This window comes from Pollicipes pollicipes, unplaced genomic scaffold (genome assembly GCF_011947565.3).
Source record: "Pollicipes pollicipes isolate AB1234 unplaced genomic scaffold, Ppol_2.1 Scaffold_6686;HRSCAF=7923_pilon_pilon_pilon, whole genome shotgun sequence".
In the NCBI taxonomy this organism is placed as follows: Eukaryota; Metazoa; Arthropoda; class Thecostraca; order Pollicipedomorpha; family Pollicipedidae; genus Pollicipes; species Pollicipes pollicipes.
The window spans coordinates 45188009-45208570 of record NW_023596921.1 but is presented as its reverse complement, the minus strand read 5'-3'; the positions used below and the strand labels follow the sequence as shown (position 1 = coordinate 45208570).

At 52.2% G+C, this 20562-nt stretch overlaps 1 protein-coding gene across 1 annotated transcript; it reads right to left on the bottom strand.

Annotated features, from left to right (window-relative positions):
- Positions 1–3318: 3318 nt before the first annotated feature.
- On the bottom strand, positions 3319–19385 carry LOC119108523 (glutathione peroxidase 1). Its single transcript, XM_037232100.1, has 5 exons — positions 19182–19385; positions 5273–5445; positions 4796–4924; positions 3946–4097; positions 3319–3658 (listed from the first exon to the last, which is right to left on the bottom strand). Exons 2-5 carry the CDS (start codon positions 5348–5350, stop codon positions 3586–3588), a joined length of 432 nt encoding a protein of 143 aa, XP_037087995.1. The 5' UTR covers positions 5351–5445; positions 19182–19385; the 3' UTR covers positions 3319–3585.
- Between the last annotated feature and the right edge of the window lie 1177 nt (positions 19386–20562).

Genomic DNA, 20562 nt, shown 5'->3' with positions numbered 1-20562 from the left:
CTCTCTCTCTCTCTCTCTCTCTCTCTCTCTCTCTCTCTCTCTCTCTCTCTCTCTCTCTCTCTCTCTCTCTCTCTCTCTCTCTCTCTCTCTCTCTCTCTCTCTCTCTCTCTCTCTCTCTCTCTCTCTCTCTCTCTCTCTCTCTCTCTCTCTCTCTAGCTCTAGCTCTAGCTCTAGCTCTAGCTCTAGCTCTAGCTCTAGCTCTAGCTCTAGCTCTAGCTCTAGCTCTAGCTCTAGCTCTAGCTCTAGCTCTAGCTCTAGCTCTAGCTCTAGCTCTAGCTCTAGCTCTCTCTCTCTCTCTCTCTCTCTCTCTCTCTCTCTCTCTCTTGCTCTCACCCACTCCCACGCAGCCCCACGCCGTTGCTGAGCCGACTGACCAGCGGCAAAACAAGCTGGCGCCTTGGCGCCAAACGGCCCGCGATTGGACGCGCGTGCTGCGGCCGCACACGTCTGTAATGACTGCGCGACGGTAGATGTCCCGGAGCCGAACTGCCGTGTCTGGGTGGGCTCGGAGCCCAGGAGCCGCTGACGGGGCATGTCTGGAGTGATGTGGCTGCGTGCCCACCCTGGACTGTTCCGGGTTGGACGATTGAAGCGATCGACCAGCCGAGGCGGGTGAGCGTCTCACACCAGGGAATGATGCACGTGGAAAGGGTATGCGGCCACTGCGTGTTGGCTGAGTGCGGCATGAGGTCATCGCGTGCCACCTGTGCACCGACATGCCAGCGTCAGCATGTCCCAGTCGGGTCGGGCGCTGCAGGCGCGGCAAGCGCCGTGTCAGCGGCGCAATACGGCGGCCGGGTCTCAGAAGCTCCTCGAGGGGCGGATGATAACAGGACTCTCCTGGCATACGACTCATCGGTCTCGCTTCGAATTTCGTCCACTGGATTCGCTCAAAGTCGTACTGCTTTTGATTCATGTCATGGTTCGAACTGCCCCCAGTGAGCCGCTCAGTCCACATATCGCGTGATCCAGCGTTGAATCAGTCACTGGCTGGGCGGGGCCGGCGGCTCCACGCCCCGTCTGCCGCGGACCGCGTCACGCCCGTGCGCTCTTGCGGCGAGAGAGGCCGGGGACGCTGAAGCCGACCTCGGGCGCGTTATCGAGGGCGGCAAATCGTCTCGATAGCTGTAGACAGAGGAGGCCGCTGCCCGCCTGGTGCATGTCTCACGTTGCACTGTGTTGGCCCCACCGAGGTAACGTGCACTTCGTCGGGTTGTTCTGGGGACGGGTGGAGTCATTTTTTACTTACTCCATGCGACTCCAGCCTCAGATGCCGAGTTCAACCAAAATAATGATAAATTCCCTTTGTCTACATGGCCTAGAATAGGTGAATCAGTCACTTATCCATGGCGGGTATAGCCCCATACGCGCGGAGCACGGTTCAAAATAGTGCATATTCCATCCGCCTCGATGGTCTGGAAACAAGTGGCGCTCCCGCCAACCAGATCGACACAGGCTGTTGCCCCACCGACGCGAACCCGGTTCGTGGGCGTATTGTGGCGTTAGGTTGTCATTCTTTCACTGCTCAGCTCCCACCACCTCTCGATTGGCGGAATTACGCCCTGAGCACGTGTACATCAGGAATGTGTCGCTTAATTAACGCGCACGCAAGAGCACCTCCGACTCAGGAGGAATAATGTGTGGCTTTATAGTGGAATCCTGAGTCTGGCCTGCCGTAAAGTTTCGCAGTTTTGCACGCGAACATCATCACACAAGACGCCTTCAGCTGTCGACGGCCGGAGAACTGTCAGAGACCTTATGTCCATACACGCAGGACAAGAACGGTAGTCATAAAACTCTATTGATGATGCTGACATCATGGCTAGATCACTCAGCAAAGCCCTAAAGCCTATTTCCTGATCCCATACGATATTAGCAAACGCGAGGACTGTTACACCCACAAAATCGCGCTGTATTCCAGACCCACAAAACGGCATAATGCAATGGTGTGTTCCGGCTTCTGCCTCATGATTCTGAACTGATCGGTTTGGTTTTGGCTTCGCGTTTCCAAGTTTGAAATCGCCGAGTTCGGCTTCGACTTCGCGTGAACAGAGTTCTACGCCACTGGCTTTGGATGCGATTTCGTGTTTTAACGATACGAGGTGTTTTAACACGAAGAGTTAACTTCGTGTGTGAGGCCACTGGCCTTAATTTGGCTTCGCAGTTTCCATACAAATTCAAGTTTGGTAGCCAGTTGCTTCGACTTCGGCTTCGGCTTCATGTTAAGGCCTTGGATTCAGATTCGGCTCCGAAGTCAGCAGCCGGACTTCGTTCCCGTACCTAATTCGAACAAAACATACGGAATTGCACATGCCAATTTCAAGGCACATTTTCAACTGGGTACACTTCGGTGACATCCAGGATATGGTTGGCGAGCGAGAAACATGCCAACACAAATGTGGTACGTTGCCACTGTTGCCCGCCATGGATCATAAGTGAGTGAAAGACAGGTTCACACCGGGAAGAGAATGGTTGGCGATGGAGCAGATACGTTCCTGTAGATCAGCGACGGAAACGGCGCAAAGAAAGGGCACCTGGCGGAAGGGGCGCGTAAGCAGGTGGTCTCAGGTACGAAAAACGCTACGGGCCGAGACTGATAGACACGAGGCACGGAGCACACCGGGCTGTCCTGCGCTTCCAATTCAAAAAAGAACTACCAGAGCCTTTTCTGGCAGGAGTACACCGGGCTGTCCTGCACTTCTAATTTAAAAAAGAACTACTAGAGCACTTTCTGGCCAGAGTACACCGGGCTGTCCCGCACTTCCCATTGAAAAAAGAACTACCAGAGCACTTTCTGGCACGAGTACACCGGGCTGTCCTACACCTCCAATTTAAAAGAGAACTACCAGAGCACTTTCTGGCAATCAATGGAAAGACGTGCACGCACTGAATCTAGGCCGGTGAGCATTGGTATAAAAATTACGCCTGCGATGATCTCCCTTTGGTTGCAGGTGGTTGCGCGTGGCAAATGGTCGAATAAGCGGTCTGCGAGGGACTGATCCTGGTCTGAGGGGCTGATCCTGGTTTGCGAGGGCTGGCGCTACTCTGTGGGGGACCGGCACTGGTCTGGGAGGTACTGACAATGGTTTGTGAGCGAAAACACTGATCGGTGAGGGACAAGCACGTTCGGTACGGGACAGACACTTCAGTGAGAGACTGACACTAGTCTGCAAAGGACTACCCTGACCGCTTTCTTCGGTCGGACAGCCCAGGGGGGGGGGGGGCTGTCCCTGATCTGCACCGGTCTGGTGCCTGCGTTCCGAGTCCACCGACTGGTCCGCGCACGGCTGCGCCGCTCCGCCAGAACAAACACCACGCATCCCGTTGCTGTTTGCATTTGGCAGTTAGCTCGCAGGCGACACTCACAGAACACACACACGCGCGCACACACCGACCGGGCAGGTCGCAGCTGCTCACTCTCGATCCCCGGAAGCCCCGGACGGCCGGCCGCTGACCGCGGCTCCGCGCGCTGCCCCTACATCAGGCGCCACCCCCACCGGAGGTGTTTACAGTGGCGCCGTCATGCGGCCACGCAAGGAACCGCGGCCAAGCGGCCGGCGCCGGGGCTGGCGTCCGGTGGATCGCTCACTTGCCCCGCTGGTTCACGAGGGTCTTGATGTCCTCCTCAATGTGGATGGTCTCGAACTTCTTGCTGTACCTGAAGTGAAAACCAGAGGCCTATTACTTAATCGGATTATGCGGCTGTGACTGGGCAACAAGCCCCACGGCCCATTTTACCAAATAAAAATGCTCCTTTCAAACTTTCTTCGATGGATAAATGCAAAAGTTTGCACACCATTGCTACAGAAGGACTGCATTAAAACTTAAAATGAGCCAAGAGTCGAGCTCCTAAATCTCGGTTACGTTCCATCCTCGGATGGCTTAGCCTCCCGTCCAGTACGTGATGAGCCAGCCTTGCCTCCTCCTGCGGCCTCGGTCACTCACCTTCGGAACGGCTTGCCGTCGGGCCCGATGAGGAACTTCTCGAAGTTCCAGGCGATGTCGCTGCGCTCTAACGGCGCCCAGATCACCAGCCGGGGGTCGGCCAGCAGCGCGGTCGGGTCGTCGGCCGGCAGCGGCAGCGCTGACTTCAGGTACTGCCGATGACAGCGGCTGGGTCATCGTGGCACCGGCTCGGCTCCCGGCCACCGCGTCAGGCCGTCAGGTGACCCCCCCCCGTCAGAAGGGGGGGGGGGGAGATCGACGCGAAGCGGAAGACGGCAGCCTTTGGGGCGTTTACGGTATTGTGTTCGGTCGGCAGCCACTCCAGTGCGGATGCCCGGTCGAAGGTTCGCCGTATTCAAATTGAGCGAGCCTGCCATTCCGATCTGTTACAGCTTTCACTTTTCCCCTCCCTTTATGAATATTTCCTCTGTTCGTCTGCGTTCCTTTCTCCACTCCCGAGGGGTGACACTGGCTGGCCGCATCACTTCGATCGCTAGGGAAAGCGCACATGCCGCGCCGGAACTACAAATGTCCGTCTGACAAACACAAGTGTTTTGCACAGAATGGCGGCCGAAGCAAACAATACCCGGCTGACGCAAGAGTGACTCAGTGTCCCCGCCTACCGCGGCTCGGGCACGGCCACAGCAGGAGCCGTGCGTGCAAGCCGACGAGGGCGCTACCGAGCTCTGAGCGAGGTCCGTGCGGATAGTCATGCCAGATCATCAGTCAAAGTGCACAGGCCGGTGGTCCTCATATCTCGGTCATATCAAGGACAATTCACCTGTAATTGATCGCAAGTGGAGATTCCCGGCATGCTCACGTTGCACCCAACCATCGCAGCAGCACCTACCTTGAATACGGGGTGTGTGTTCGAACCGTTGACCTCGACCTTGGCGAACATCTCGCAGAGGGGCTCGAAGTTGTTACCGGGCCGCACATAGCGCAGAGCGCTCTTGATCTCCTCATTCTCGGCGTTTTCCTGCGGCGTTAGGTCACGTTAGGCCACAGCGTTAGGTCACGCGGCGATGACCTTCCGGCGATATCGCCACACGCCTGGTAAGCACCCGCAGCTCGGGTGTACGCCGCACACCGCCGCCAAATGACGGGCCGTCCGGGCGTCCCCAGTTCCTATGCTAATCAGCTCTTTCGGAATCCAGCGCTACTCGGCAAAGCCCTTTCGTGGCGCTTCTGTGTCAGTTACATAAGAAAACAGAGCGTGGTCCCGCCAGAAGCTGCACTTGAGAGAGTAGAATCACGAGGACCGTGGCACCCGCCCCAGCACCTATTACCTGCGAGCACAGAGGCCCAGCGGCGACGCTCTACACACCTGGTGACCGAACTGGTTGCAGGGGAAAGCCAGCACAGCCAGCTTCTCGGGACCGAACCGCTTGATGAGTAGGTTCATCTGGGTGTAGTCCCGAGTGGTTGTGCCTCAGAGGGAGGCGGTGTTCTGGATGAGCACCACCTTCCCCTTGTACTTGCCGAAGCCGACCTTTTGACCTGCGGAACGGCGACGGGCGGTCAAACTTTACGGGTTTCAGCGACACAGGGGCCAGGACGGGTTGACCCTAGCCTGCATGCGGGGGAGGGGGAGGGAAGAATCAAAGCGGGCAACTCTGACCTGCGAGCACGGATGGGCCAGGAGCACAAGTTGACCTTGTGAATTACGAACCAAACGATTAGCACAGGGTGGGCACGTGGATGTGGTCCGAACATGAACGCGTACTCCACGCAGTTGAGTTAACAAACAGGAAAATCCGACTGAGAAAACACAATGTAACACTACGTGTTCTCCACCTCATCTCTGTTTAGATGGGGCGGCCATGTGTTTCAACTGCCCGGCAATCCTGCTGTCGTTCACTTAACAACCTAGGCACATCCCGCTCCAGAAGAAACCGAAACTCACAACGAATGACACCATTTGCCGTGGAATTCCGAGGGTCTAGGCATTCTGAAAGACCGGCGACACCTCGTAAATCTTATCTCACCCGCGGCCTCTGAATCGTTTTACTGGCACGCAGCGTACCTGAGCCCTACCCTACTTTTGTTCCGTCTCCGCGCGAGGACCGCACCGCTCCAGATATGGCCTTATCTCCGCCCGACCCGCGCCGACCAAGGTCACGTGATAGCCGGAGCGGCGGAACGACCTCTCAGCGGCCCGGCCGCGACCCCTCTGTCAGGCGATCTTGGCACGCACGGTGATTGGGAGCGGTGAATGGGGAGGGGGCGCTCTCTGAAACAGGCAGGGCCCTTCGCCGCCACAGCCTGGTCGCCGCGGCACGCGGCGGGCTGCCGTGGCGACCGCCGGCCAACAGCGGCGCTACGACGAGCTCTGGACAGATGGCATGGGGCTCCTCCCCACCCACTAAAGCCCCTCTTAGATGGCGCAAAGCAAGTGACGGTACCACCAAAACTCAACGTCATGCCAATTAAGTGCATCTGTATGTCTCACTGCACGGCAAATTTTGGCTCAGGAAACGAGCGTAACACGCAGTCTGGAGTTGGAGTTGAGAGAAATCGAGGCTTAAAAAGAATGTCTTTCACATACGCTCTACGGACTTATCCCGATCCTGCGGCATTTATCATGCTCCTGCAATCTGAAAAAGGCTGCATCATCGTAATAAATGGAATATTTTTGGGTCTTTGCTTTTGTCGATGTTCCAATCCCAGTTCAACCGCAAATGCAAACACCCTTCGGTCAGCCGCCACAGGTTTGTGCTTCGGGGCATGTCACGTGACATGCCCCGACAGTCGGCTAAGTCAGACGTGACGGGCACCTGTACCGACAATTTCACTCCCTCGGGCTGAAAACACACAGCGGTACCAAACGAGGCCGTTTCAAGGGGTCGGCCTAACAAAAAAGTCGATAGTTTCCTGCAGCACGGATGTCTTATTTCAAAACACAGTTTTTAGTCTCAGCTGATCCCAACAGCTAGAACATCGTTTTACTTTCCTGGCAGCGCCATGGACTAAAACGCTGGCGCGACCAGAGCCCCAAACGTGGTATGTTTGCCTCCATGGGTGAGACCGCTGGGGATTTTACGATAAGTCTCCAGTTTCCAGAGAAAGCTTTCACCCTCCACATGTTCCCACAGCATGCGTATTTTCCTCACGTGTTCCCACTTGAGTGTCGTTTTCAGGTCAGGTTGTCGCCCCCCCCCCCCCCCAGACTCCAGCGTGTGAACCCTCCAATCCTGGCCTGCCCCCCCCCCCAATCTCAGACGTGGTGTCACCTGTGCTCGCCTGTCATCAGGCCTTTGGACAAATTGTTAGTTTAAGACAGCTATTAGCAAAAGGTGAGATGTTGCGTGGGGCCGTTCATAAAATACGCTAAGCATGGATGGGGCAAGGTCTTTTGGATTGCAGCCGAAATGTACTAAGGGTAGTTGCAAATCATCCCCAAATCATCCTGGAATATTTCAAGGCCTTAGAGCCGGATACACTGGCTTCCTCTAAATGCGACCATCACATACACCTTTGTGTCACACTTCTTGACCATGTATAGGCCAAACGTGAATAACCTTTTTGGAACGTTACGTATCACAGCGTAACCAGGGTGTAACCGGGGAGAGGGAGGTTTGAGAAATGACCAAAAGTGAGTGACATAGTACATGAACGGCTTCCGGGAACCACCAGGCGAGCAGGCCACAACTTCAAACGTGATTAACTTGACGATGTTGTCGTTCAGTATTTGATCAATGACGAACGCTCGGGGGAACGAAGCCCTGCCATGTCACGCCTCCCATTCCAAAGCCAGCCGCCTTTCGGAACTTTCACGCATGGTAAACCACGAAGCTGTTCAGAGGTTACTCAGCATCGCTTACAGACGTCCCAGCAGGCAAGCAAGTTACAGGTGAGCGTAAGCTACTCGCTTTCACTACGCCGCGCCAGTCGTCCGCTAAACACGACACATTCCAGTCAGCCGTCTTCGGACAGCCTGTCGCCTTTGTCCGACGAATGCCGCGTCCTCTGAAATATTCTCTGAGCTGAGCACGAGGCCATCCGATTGTGCATAGCTGACCTGCCCATCTACTGCCCTCGTGAGCTCGCGGCGCGTTCGGGAGATCATCTGTGACTAGTCATGCCTGCATACCGACCTGACGTGCGCCCGACCCCTCAGCCAGTCACCACCGCCGTCCAGGAAACGGGAAATCACCCAAGGTGACTCGGCGGACTTGGCGCTGGTCGTCGCTCGTTTACAGCTGGCCACGGCTGGGTGACGAAACCGTGCAGTCTTTCACCCGCACGTTCTCTCTCCGCGCCTTTGTGCCGGCGTAATGGACAATCGCGTGCACGGGACGGAACCGTCATGCGGACCACCGCCGCGACCTGGGCGCGGCAACAAAGCCGGGTCGGCGGCAGCCAGTGACAGGTCGGCTGACGCGAGCGCGCGTCACGCGGCGGAGCAGCACGGCACCGTCGCCGCTGGCCTGGCTCGCGGCAGCGCCCTGCAGGCCCGTGACGCCGTCAGCCGCCGTGGCATGGCGTGTCGGCGGGGAGCACGCGGGCCCGTCAGCGCGGCCGCCCCGGGTTAGCCATCATCGTCGGATCGATGGACGGGCTCGCGATGCGCGCCACTGTCCGCCTTTTTCCGTACAGCTGCTTTCGATCAAAGCAGAGGCATCTGGTGCTGACCATCTGAAGGCCGCATCGCATCATTCTGGTGCTTTGGCTTGTCGGTTTCGTCTTGTCACCTGTGTGACAGGCTTGAAAGCCGCCGTCAAACAAAGGCAACATCCGCCTCATCAGCCGATAGCCCAAGCCTCGCTGTCATGTACCGATAGGTAATCTGTTGCAGTGCCGATGCCATGAGTAAGCAGAGTCAATCCAGCCGTCGGCGGATTCCCACTTTTCAGGGGGCACGCCGCTCACTTGGGAGGCAAAACCATACGGTCGTCGCCAAGCCCGGCCGGGGGGCCCCGCAAAGTGTCCCTTCCCCCCCCCCCCCCCATTGGCGACCACCTTGATTAACCCTGCTGAAACAAGAGTCCATTTCGTTGGTCGGCACGTCGCTAAACGGTGAAAGGATTGAGCCAACCGAAAATAGCATAAAAAGATCACCAAAAACAGTAAAAACGTTTTTGAATTATTTTAACTCTATCGCGTCTTTTCTGATTGATAGGACAAGCTTCTTTTCTTTCCTTTATTCCGTACGCTGTAAAATTTATCTGCCAGAGTTGAGCAACCCGACCGGTCTCGACTGTAGCGGCCGTAAGTGCTCTATTTCATACTGCAATTGTAGCGTTGAGAAAATTGCAAAGTTTCATCCTTTATATCTGGAGGGGTGCAAGTTCCCTTTTCCAACCACAGTTTTCCATCGCTCCGTATAAACATGAAAAAGTAACTGCAGGCCTCAGCCTTCCTAAATGATTCTCCCCCACGCGGCCAAGAACCCTCGCATAGCTGATGATTGAAAGCAAAGCGAGAGCTGCATTTATGTTTGGTGTTCCAGGCCTTTTGACCTTACGAACGTAAGTACAAGTTACGCGGTGTATGGTTGTAAGTACATTAGGTATAAGATATAAAGCATAAGGCTGCACCTACGTTCTGTGTCCATGCCTTCGGCAGATAACACATCTGCACATTCAAAAGAGAAGGTCTCGGCGCCACTTGAGCGGGGGTGACGTACTAGAATTCATCTGGGGCTCCGCCATGCGAAGGGGATAAGGGATATGTCCCCAAGAGCCTTCAGGTCCCCCTCCCCAGCTTTTGACTGATGGTAGAGCTCATGTCCGCAGAGTGAAGACAGCACAGGCAATGCATCATGCACAGCACATGTGGCATCCCTCCCCGGCGGCCGCTGAATGGTGGACGACAGATCTGGCCAGCTGGCCGCGAAATCTGCCGCGTCACGCCAGGCCCGACAATAAATGGTCGCGGCCGCTCTCACAGGTCCCGCTTCCGCGCAGCGATGCTCCATCCGCGCATGGCTGCTGGCGCATCGCGGGCTCTGCCGGGGTGTCCCCATTCGGCTCCCTCACGCCTGACGAGCCCATTTCGGGTCCGGTTAGCACCAACGCTCCCTTTTCGAAGGGGGCGCGAACATTGATGACATAAGTACGGCTTTTCGTCTTCAAGGGAATGTTCCAAATTTGTATGGGGTTTTGAGCTGAAATAGCCATCTCCGAGATAATTCGGTGCAGTTCGCGGCTCTGCCCTTAAAGACCAAGGCCTTTCTAGGTTTAAGCCAGACGCATGCAAAGATGTACAGACTTGTTCGGGTAGACTTTTCCAAGGTCACCCAGGTATCTATGACATCATAATAACGTCATTCAAATCCTACCATTTCCTTACCCATGCAGCAATCAAGGCCGATAAACATATAAGATTCGAGCCGTTCAGTCTGGTGTTCGTGAGCACGATTTCCAGATATAGGCCACCAATTGGCTCTCAATGTCGTGTAAGGCACGATGACGAAATCAAACAACGACGTATTGAGGAGCATATTGAATAAAAGAGGAAATGCAATGTTTGGAGCAGCCTTTTCCACTACAAGTATACCAAAAATAATAAGTGGGCTTCTTTCGCCATATCTGATGCTTGCTTTAATAACTTCCAATGTGGACTATTTGCTTTAAGCAGACAACAGCCTGATACTTCGCCACATTTGTTGGGCATTTCGTCGTTTCTAGACACTGTTAGCGTTAGGCCGAGGCGTGCCTGGGTCCGTGGCTGCAGGAACATATGGCACGAGCAGGCGACACCCGGCTGCATCTCGCCTGGGTGCGGGGCAACATGCCGGGGCCTCGGGATCATATCGTTCGGGACCTCAGGTCACGGAAGTCTTGGATCTCTCGGCGTTCCTGCGCGCTTCCGACCAACTTGATGTGTTCGTCGTCGCCCTGGAGGCAGTCAACTTATCGCCGAAACCCCACACCGAGGCGGTCGAGATGCTGAAAGAACCTTCAGGACGAAAAACGGGAGCCCGGACAGGGTCCATGGCACCTGAAACCCGAGATAGCCTGAGGCGCCCAGCCAGCTGGCCTGAGATAGCCAGAGACGAGAAGTGTTTGGGATCTCAGGTTTCATTGTCTTACTGCACCAGTCAAAGTGGATCCTGCAAGGTCTCTCATGGTCCAGGGGTCCTTCGAGGAAATTAACTCTGGGCGGTTCCCTGCGCAATGAAATGTGATAGAATTGGCAGGAAGGCGCGCATGTTTCTTACTCAGCTCATTGAGCATAAATAACAAAGTTGTGTTGCACGGAGCTGCGGACATTTCAACAGACCGGCTGCCTGGTAGCTGCACCATCTATAGGCATGTGTCACAAACGCCTCGCAAATTTGACATCTTGTATAGCGTTATTGTGTGCCTGTGTACTTCGAGTAGTTGTGTACCTTGTGCAATGAAAACATGTATGTCTTTGGCCTTAAATTAGGTCACACGGTACATAACAGAACCATACAAAACTGTTATATGTATCCTACATTAATATCACATGCTAGTTATTTGTGCCACAAAACAAAACCAAAACTGTTAGGAGGCTCTTAAGTTGCCTGGCAAACCAGATGTGCTCGGTTTTTGCAATTTTGGCATAACAAATTTGCATCTCACGAAACTGAAAATTGTTTCGAAACAGTCATGCACTTCCACTTCCTATGGCTTCCTATAAGCGTTCACACGCCGCCTCCATGCTTTAAACATGCTCTTGTTGTTCCTGTGACACCAGAGGGAAAAACTGTTTACATCAGAGAAATGTATACTACATTCACCACTGCAATGAAGTCCAACATTACTGTCAGGTAGATACACATATTCATAAACAATTCATGCAGCGAACAGCGAATTTCGTTCAAACAGCAAATTTTGTTTCCAGGCATGTTCGAAGGTTCTTCCGCCATGCAAAACATCCGACCATATTTCTGCAAAACATCACCACGTTCAAGCTATCCTTTACGTGGTTACAGAGCGTACTCCTGGCTCGAATGAACTGGTCGCAAAGATCCCCATCCTATAACGCCAGACAAGCAATCAACAGGCAACTTTTTTGGCCTTCTTCCACATGGTGCACAATGATTTAGCGTGTCATACATTGCCATGACACCGTAACCACCCGCCAACGACCAGTCGCATACGCGGTGGTGATTTCCTGGAGACGGGCCCACGTGCCCGCCAGAGGCATCCAGACATGCGCGGCTACGCCAACGGAGCTTCTGGGGAGGAGAACTGGCCGGAGGCGGTCAAATCGCCCCGAATACTGAACGGACTGGACTGTCTGAATGTAGTTCATAGTGTATTTCGTCGAATGGAGTGGAATGATTCCTCTACTCCTGTCGCGTTGTGCAGACCAAAGTTCACACGAAGGACCGGACCACAGCACAAAACGTTACTGAATTCTGTTCCTACCGAACAAGTATATCGATATGGGAAATGACACACACAAATGACAAACATTTCAGAAATTCATGCTTCAACTACGCATCGACATAGACGCAGCCCACCGTCCTTGAGATGCTTTTAACACATTTAACTGCCGTTCCTAGGACACTGCCCGTCCTGGGCCACAGGGCACACCAGCAAAATAGGATCTATTGTCCAAGTGATCCGCAGTCTTATGCTGCAAGAACTCATACGTGACATGAGTATTATACGACAGAATTGTACTGCAAAATATATACAAATAATTACCTTTACAGCAAAGACTTGAAAAGCCTTTGCAGTTGCACTTATGTTGCGAGTGAGTATGCGGTAGAGGTAACGTCGTGCATAAGCCATGGCTGTACACGTTTTTGCAGTAGACGTAATGACAGGCATAAGTTTTGAAGTATAAGTTTTGGCATGCGGCACTTGTGTGGTGAAAATAGTTGAAGCCATTTTGGGACGCTGCAAGAAGTCCAAGGAGGCATAGGAACGTGGTGAAAAAGGCTCTTTCTCCTCCCCGCGGTCATGGCCGAGCCCTCGACCCTTTGGCTACCGAAGGCATAGAACGCTACGTCAGCTCGACCACCCAGTGCATTCCATCGCTCGAACCTTTTCCGCGTGTCTTCCCCTTCTTCCCCGCGAAAACATTCCGATGGTTCGGTCTCCGCGCGCATTCCACTGGCCCTGTCCCGCTCCCTCTTCTCTGCCCCTCCCCTCGGCAGAGCGAAGGCTGTACAGGGGCAGAAGACTTGAGGAGACAGGACCGGAGACACTTGGACATAGCAGGAGCAAGGGTTGCCACGGGCCTCAATGCGGAATGGTTGACTTTCAACGGTATGTGAGCGCATTTTCACCAAAACGGAAGTTGCACCCATTCTCAATTTTTTTCGGAGACAGCAATGCCACGATGTGACGTCTCATGGCATCAAATTAAAACAAATGTTCCGTGAAAGAGAAAGGCGTGAAAGAGAAAGGCACACTTGTAGCTTGTTTTCACACCAGGAAGGTCTACATCCCTGTTGTTTGTAATCGAAGTCAGAAATGTCTGTTATTGATGTTTGTGCCTACGTTACTGTGTATAAGATATAATTTAACTAAAAAGTATTCACATTTTCACCTTAACAACCTGTTTTCTTTAATGGGCCGAGAACACATGCTATGGGCGCCACAACGGCTGTTGAAAGACAACCCAGTGTGCTTTTCGATCCCTGGCTTAAGTTTTTGCAGTACTAGTAATGCCATTATCTGTGTAACTGTGTAAATGTTTGCAGTGGGAGCAATGGTGAGTACAAGTTCTTTCAGCATGAATTTTGTTGTGTAGCACTAATGCCGTGTATGGGTATTGGCAGCAGAAGTAATGTCGTAGCACTTCTGTTGGTAGGAACTTTTGATGTGGCATTTTGTCGTAGGACCCCTCCCCTGAGGGCAATTCTGCTCTTACAAGACTGGCGCATGTAGCCGGTCTCGAGCAAACTGGGCGTCGCGAGGATGCAGGATAAAGCAAGCAAGAGGATTAGGTAGCGGATCGTTCGAACACAAATTACATTTTGTGCTACAAAATACAAGAATTTGGGCATTAGTACTAGTTAAGACTTGGAATCATAAATGATACTTGGAATCGAATGACTCAAGAAAAGCACCGTAGCCAGCTATGTACGCGGTAACAAACTTTGTGACTAAAAGTAATAAATGTACAAGCTTGGACATCAAGTGATGACGTATTAACAAGCGTGTTAGCTAAATAGTGAAAGTGTGTTTTGCGCTTGAGTACTCTTCTTGCACTTAGCAGCATACCAACTGTTACGAGTGAGCCTATTTATCCTATATGATGCTTGCCAATATACCTTTAAATGTGGAACATTCTATCTAATATTGCTGGATATTTCAAGGCCGCAAGGACCTGTTCAGGATATGCAAAACTGTTCAGGACATGCAGGATATGCAAAGCAGGATAAACAAACACCAGGTGATACAGTTGTCAAAACGGGTGGTTTAAATGGGTTTAGGCGAGAAAAAAAACAAACGTGCGTCAAAAATTTGGCACAGGCGGGGCCAGGGTGCCCACTGCGGTTGTTGTAAAGGGAGGGTTATTGATTGGTCGATACCATAGTCAGCCACAACATCTTTATGCGTCGTACATAAATTAAGATGGTCATGCAGCATGTGCAGACATGTGCCAGCCACATCTGCATCCAGTCTTCAAGGGAGAGGTGGGCACACCTGACTGAAGCGTTGCCGAGTCACGTGGTGTCAGCTGATGGTCCGCTCCCGGTGGCCACGGTTGCAGTGCCCGACAATCGTCCTTTTTGTCATTCCTGTGCTCGCCTCGGTTTTACATTCCTGTGCTCGCCAGAGCTGTTTACTGCGCGGAAGTGAACGGCGGAATGCGTCTCACCGTTCTGGGTCTGCATGTCCCACATGATATGAGGCCCCTTACTCAACATGGCCTCTAACTTTCAAATGGTAAGGAGGCACCCCTACGCAAAACATTTTTCCCTGTCAACTTCGCACGGCGACACATTTTCCGACATTGTGCGTTCTACGCAGTGTGGTACCGGCATATGGGTGTACGGCGATGTTCCTTTGCACTATTTCGCATAATCAGAACGCGCCTTTGTCACTGCCCATATCAACTGTTCGAACAAATGTTGTTTGAAGCGTATAGCCTGGCACCTAGGTACCAAGCTGCATCCCTTACATCCTTGCACTGCGGATCTGTAATGAATCTCACCCTAGAAACCTCTCTTTTCAACTTCTCACACCGGCACTGTCGCGCTTTTGTGCTATAATGCAACAACTATATCGGTGTTGTGAATGCATTATTCACCGTAATTGTCAGTTACTCCTGTGGCCGCAGGGCAGTGCGTACAATGACGGGAGAATCGCCGTTGTAACGTTGTCGACATAACACCGAGCCCTGGAACTGCACCTGCACATGTCGTACACCCGAAATTGTGACCCAGTACGCACACAGGATGTTTGTGAAAAAATAAAAATCCAACACTTTCTAATGAGCCTTTCGGAGAATCCACCGAACCTACTTGTAACGAGGATTTCACCCTCGGGCGCCAAAAGAGATCAACAGAGTGACGAGAAATGAAACGAACTGAACTTTGGCTCCACACACGGTAATATTGGCACCCGCAATTTGCGCTTTTTCAAAATGAAAGCAGTGTTTTCCTGCAAGCGATATGTATGGTTTTGGTGAGACACATATACATAATTACCGTCATGTCCATTTATTTGAAATCTAAGCACCACTATAGTCTGCAAGCTGCTTGGAAGAAAAAATCCCATCCCCCTAAACCTGGTGGATTTGGCGCTTTTTGGCGCCGTAGATGGCCATCTACCGAAATGGGAAATTCCTCATATGGTGCAATGGCGCTGTTAAGTTAATTTATACGTTCGGAAATGTGTGGCACCTAGCCTTGGCGCTCTATGTGGCAACGTAGTTCAACGTGTTCTGAAAAAGGGCAGATCATTCTTCTCGCAATGGGATTTGTCTCAATGCAATCATTTTCAGACGTGTAACAACTCTTCGGCGTCGTTTCTCAGATGCTTGACAGATAGGTAAACCAGCAGAGAATACATAGAATTTTCCGTGATCGGAGCAGGCGCACAGCCTGGAGCATTCCAGAGAGAGCCCGATGCCTTAGACGGTCCCGTCCATGAGACTGAGCTCCCTGCGACCACCCATATTCTACCATCTCTGTTTTTGAATGGTTCCAGCAAGCACCCATATTTCACTGCTACCCATGCCCGTGTTGATTCCGGAGGGGCCTTCAAATGACTTTTGCGCTTTAAACTTGAAGAGGCCCAATAGCGTAGCCCATAAGGGGAGGGGGGTGGGGAGTGGGGTGAGGTTGGGGTGAATCCATGCTTTCCCTCTTCCCTTTCCTGGCGGTCGCTAAATTTTGGCCATTTTAGACACCCACCGGGCTTCTACAATATAAAAACGGCTCCGAGCCATCCCAATAGAATACTGAGGCAAAACCGTTCTCCCGGATACACAAATCATGACCCTATTTATATTAGATATTCATTCTACCGAAGGTTGTCTTAAGACTCTGGGCCACAGGAGAGAGTTGTTCGGACGTCAAGACTCTCGGAGAAAGACGCTTGCTAAAAAACAGGGCGACGACTGTGAAAGGAGTCTCTTGACTGGAGGACTGCCTTGTGACCCGATTTGGCCACCTGGGCCAAATCCTGGCTACGCTACTGAAGAGGCGCTGAATAGCCTCAGGGCGCGAGAGGGCCCTCATTCGAAGTCGGGACTCTGCGAGGGGCTCTGTTTTTAGGCCCAAAACTTCGCAAACAGGGCCTATTTGGACGTAACAGAAGGTCCTTTCTGAGATGTGAATTTTAGGATAACTCCGCATTCCCCCACCCCCCCGCTTTCTGCTCAAAGCTGGGGGGTGGCTGAAGCCCCCTCGAATAGGAAACTACACCCCTGCTCTTAAGCTAATATCACGGCTGCAAATGTGATACATAGGCGGTTGAAACGATGCTGCACCCGTACTTTTATCGAAAGACATTTTTATTGGACGAATCTAGAATCAATCATCTATTGCAACGGTTGGAGTCTCCAAAATGAATCAATCTGAAAAGTCTGAGTCTGGAATGCCAAAAGAGAATGTATCTGAAAGAACATTTGAGCCCGGAATGTTCAACAAGAATACATGGAAGCAGCATTCGCGGTTTTTTCCTCATGCAACGCCAGCTTTAGGTTCTCTGAATGCGCTGAAACTGCGCAGTCAACAAGATGGCGCCTAAGACTACGTAGTGACATCGCAAGACACATGGAGCCAATCACCGCAATGGAGCTCATATTGGACTTAACACCTTTCTGCAAATGCAAAACGTCGATTTCTGATACATCTTGACAATCGAAAGACCAATCTGCCCAGTAATAACATGCTCTCAGTATCCTCTTTTTAATGTTGAAGTTTTATAGGTATCCGTGTGCTGTTTTAGGTGCACTTTTTTGCTCTAACATACCTCCGGATGTTTTCCACATACGGCGTCAAATGTAGCTCTTTGAGGGCGCTGTGAGTGGACCATCAGCATAACGTAACATCATGGCGCCTGGGCCCACCTCAATGGCGCCGTACGAGGACGAGAGGAATGCGCTGTAATGGCGCCCAGACTGGACGTATTTCTTTCATAAAATAGATAACATCAATTCCTGGCCTATTCTAACTACAAAATGAACGCAACTGCCCTGAGCCGATATGCTGTCAAGCTCCCATTCCACTTATTGGAAAATTTGTGGTTATCCGCACGCTCTTCGGTACCGAAACCCAAAACTGAAGATGCTTTGTAATAGCAAGTGAAAGTTGCATGGTCCTAATGGATCTTCACGCAAAACTAGGAATTCGAAAATGGAAAATGTTGTGGCACAAGGATATGACAGCATATGAATGCGTCCCAATAGCTCTCAGTATCTAAAATGAGAACAGCATAATTTGATATACTTTGTGCACACTAAGGCCAACTAATTCATTTACGCGAAGCGCAAATTAAATGTTTTTTTAACGCAAGCACAAAGGCATTCTGGACCCTTACGGCGCCAAAGTCCAAGGCGAGCGCCAACAAATGTCTTTCTTATCTCGTAACCCAAACGAATGTGACAAAAAAGAAGAGGCGTGTGTTAAAGTGATGTTGTTTAGTGTGGCACTTCAAAGGCGGTCGCTGTCATTCAAAACAGCGGTTCGTTGGGACACAACACATATTTTTACGATTCGGTCCTCGTACGGCGCCAAAACCGGCGCCAAATCAGGATGGACTTTCGCCCGAGGGCATTTTCTTCAAACAGCGCCAAACAGTCCAGTTGAGCGCCAAAAAGTAGGCAATGCAAAATCCGCCCACCACCTTCCCCGAAATAGGGTTATGGCTATAACGGAGCTCTGCTGGCGGGCAGGCGTACGGCCGTCCACCCCGGCCCGGTCGTTATAGGGTGACATCGTGGCCTGCTGAGCAACGGTCCCAGTCCCTGTCGCAGTCGTGACAGGAAACCTTCCGCCGACAGCTGGGGCGCATGGGGGACAAGCGTTACGTAACAGCACCAGATGTCGCGCCCAGATGCGGGACCCCTCCGGGTCGGCGATCACAGGACGGGGAACAAGGGCATGGGAGGGAGAGACAGCTGGCTTTCCACCGTCGATTGGAGCAAATTGCAGTAAGTCCTCAAACGAGTAGCAAATGAATGTATGCACAGCATGAAGCCCGGCTAACACGTATTCTGGGGGCACGATGATCCTGATTCATCGTTCTGTGATGCTGACGGTGATCAAATGTTTCGTTAGAATTATTTGAAAAGCGTTCAAGCTATGTTGCTCATCAGTCCCGCCAGCAATCTTTTCCTGAGCATTGAGTATCAGCACGGCTAGACATGCTGCCACCACATGTCGGACTGCTGGAAAAGTTTCCACTGCACGACGTGCTCTTGCAAGCCCTATGGTCCGGGTATTTCAACCCGCGGCGTGGGAGCTTCGGCCGATTGTACTTCATGGAGCAAGCAACGGGACAATGATCAGTCAGCGCAACCTTATGCAACACGTTCAAGGCCCAGGATACAAAATCGGAGCCTGTGTTTGGATCTTGAAGCCCTCCAGACGCCTGCTTGTGACCCCGCTTGTGATGGCACGTGTTCATTTCCACATACGCGTGACGTGGGCACAGTTGACATTTGACACATGTGGGAAGCGTGACACCACGCAGTTTGAGCGACATCGTCACAGCAGACGCCCACCTCGGAAACTCAGACCTTGATACACATGAAGCGAAAGGAGCACTGCAAAAAGGTGGGCGACTGCAACGCACAGCGACAGAGCGCCTGCGATCGTCGCAGTGCGTCACGCGTGTGCACGCTCTCACCATCCAGGTCGGTGGCTTCCAAGTCGTAGAAGTTGCCGGGAGCTGCCATCGTGGAGGACGTTCTCGCCGCGACGCTCCTCAACAGAGTGCGTGTGACCCGGCCGTAGCCTGCCATCACCCCCACGGCCGCCATGACTATCGACACAGGCGCTATCGGCGCTCACACAGCTGCCGGGCGTCAGGCGGTCCGACCCTCGTCGGTGGATGGCGCGCTCTCTGCCGGTGACGCATGCGCGCTGGGCGCCGGCCGGAGCCAGCGCCGTCCATGCGGTGATCTATTATTGTAGATATGAAAGCGCCAGCCGTGGCAAAAATGTGCTCCAAAGGTGCCAAATTACAGGCGTTTTCTGACTACGCTGTGCTCGCGGGCGAGTACTGCTGTACCCACATGACAGCAGGGACGGATCCAGGATTTCGTCAAGGAGGTCCACGCAACATTGTGGGCCCCCTGGAGTTGGGGCCCCCTCCAAAGAACCCTTGTACTTCGGTCATTACATTTTAAGGCAAGTCGTATGTAACATGAATAATATATATACATGTTATATATATATATATATATATATATATATATATATAAACAGATATGCATGCATTTTGTTATTCATTTATTTGATAAATACGGAAATCCATCTTACTGTGCACGGCCCTCTAAAGCTAGGCGTGCTACGCATGCATACGTACAGGGCTCACTTATTTTCTACAGATCATGTGAAATGCTGTGATTTTGAGCCTAAGTGCTTCGAAACTACAGGTAAAATAAACTTAAGTTAGCTACTAACAGCCATGAAAACCGAGCATGGACTTGATTCCCTAGCTTATGTATGTACGGCTAGCCAGCTGAGCGATATAATCATCTGATGGCTGATGGCTAATGCAAAATTTTTCCTTTGTTCTACAGGAGTACAACATATCCTAGCATCCAAAATATGTCAAGAACGTGATGCACTGGTATAATGAGTGGCGTGTACTCAAAAGCCTATGGAAATGACATATGGGATGTCAGCGGCATGTAAAATTACGTTCGGCAATTGCGCGTAAAAATTTATTCGCATATACGCGCATATTCCACTGCTGCTTTAAGGCGAAGGCACCAAGGCCAATAGGCACGGAACCTGGGCGGTCATGGGTGCCGCAGGAGGCTAACAAGGTGGCTCCCGTCAACAAGTATAGGGTCCTTGGGGTGAGCAAAAAGAACGCAAGACCAACATGACGGACCCCTGAACGACCGGCAGTGCCCCGGCAGGCTGACATATCAGACACCGGCCAGAGCACATGGCCCTCGGAGCAAAGGGAATTATCCAAGATCATGAATTAATTTTCCTTTGCGGTCAAACGTGCGCGGGTAGGTTAACAACACGAGCCTTGATAGAAGTGAAGAGTC

Coding starts and splice junctions, on each gene's coding strand:
- LOC119108523 (XM_037232100.1), bottom strand. CDS start 5,350: ATGAACCTACTCATCAAGCGGTTCGGTCCCGAGAAGCTGGCTGTGCTG. Junction 4,925..5,272: donor GCAACCAGTTCGGTCACCAG/GTGTGTAGAGCG, acceptor CTAACGCCGCAG/GAAAACGCCGAGAATGAGGA. Junction 4,098..4,795: donor ACACACACCCCGTATTCAAG/GTAGGTGCTGCT, acceptor TGTCATCGGCAG/TACCTGAAGTCAGCGCTGCC.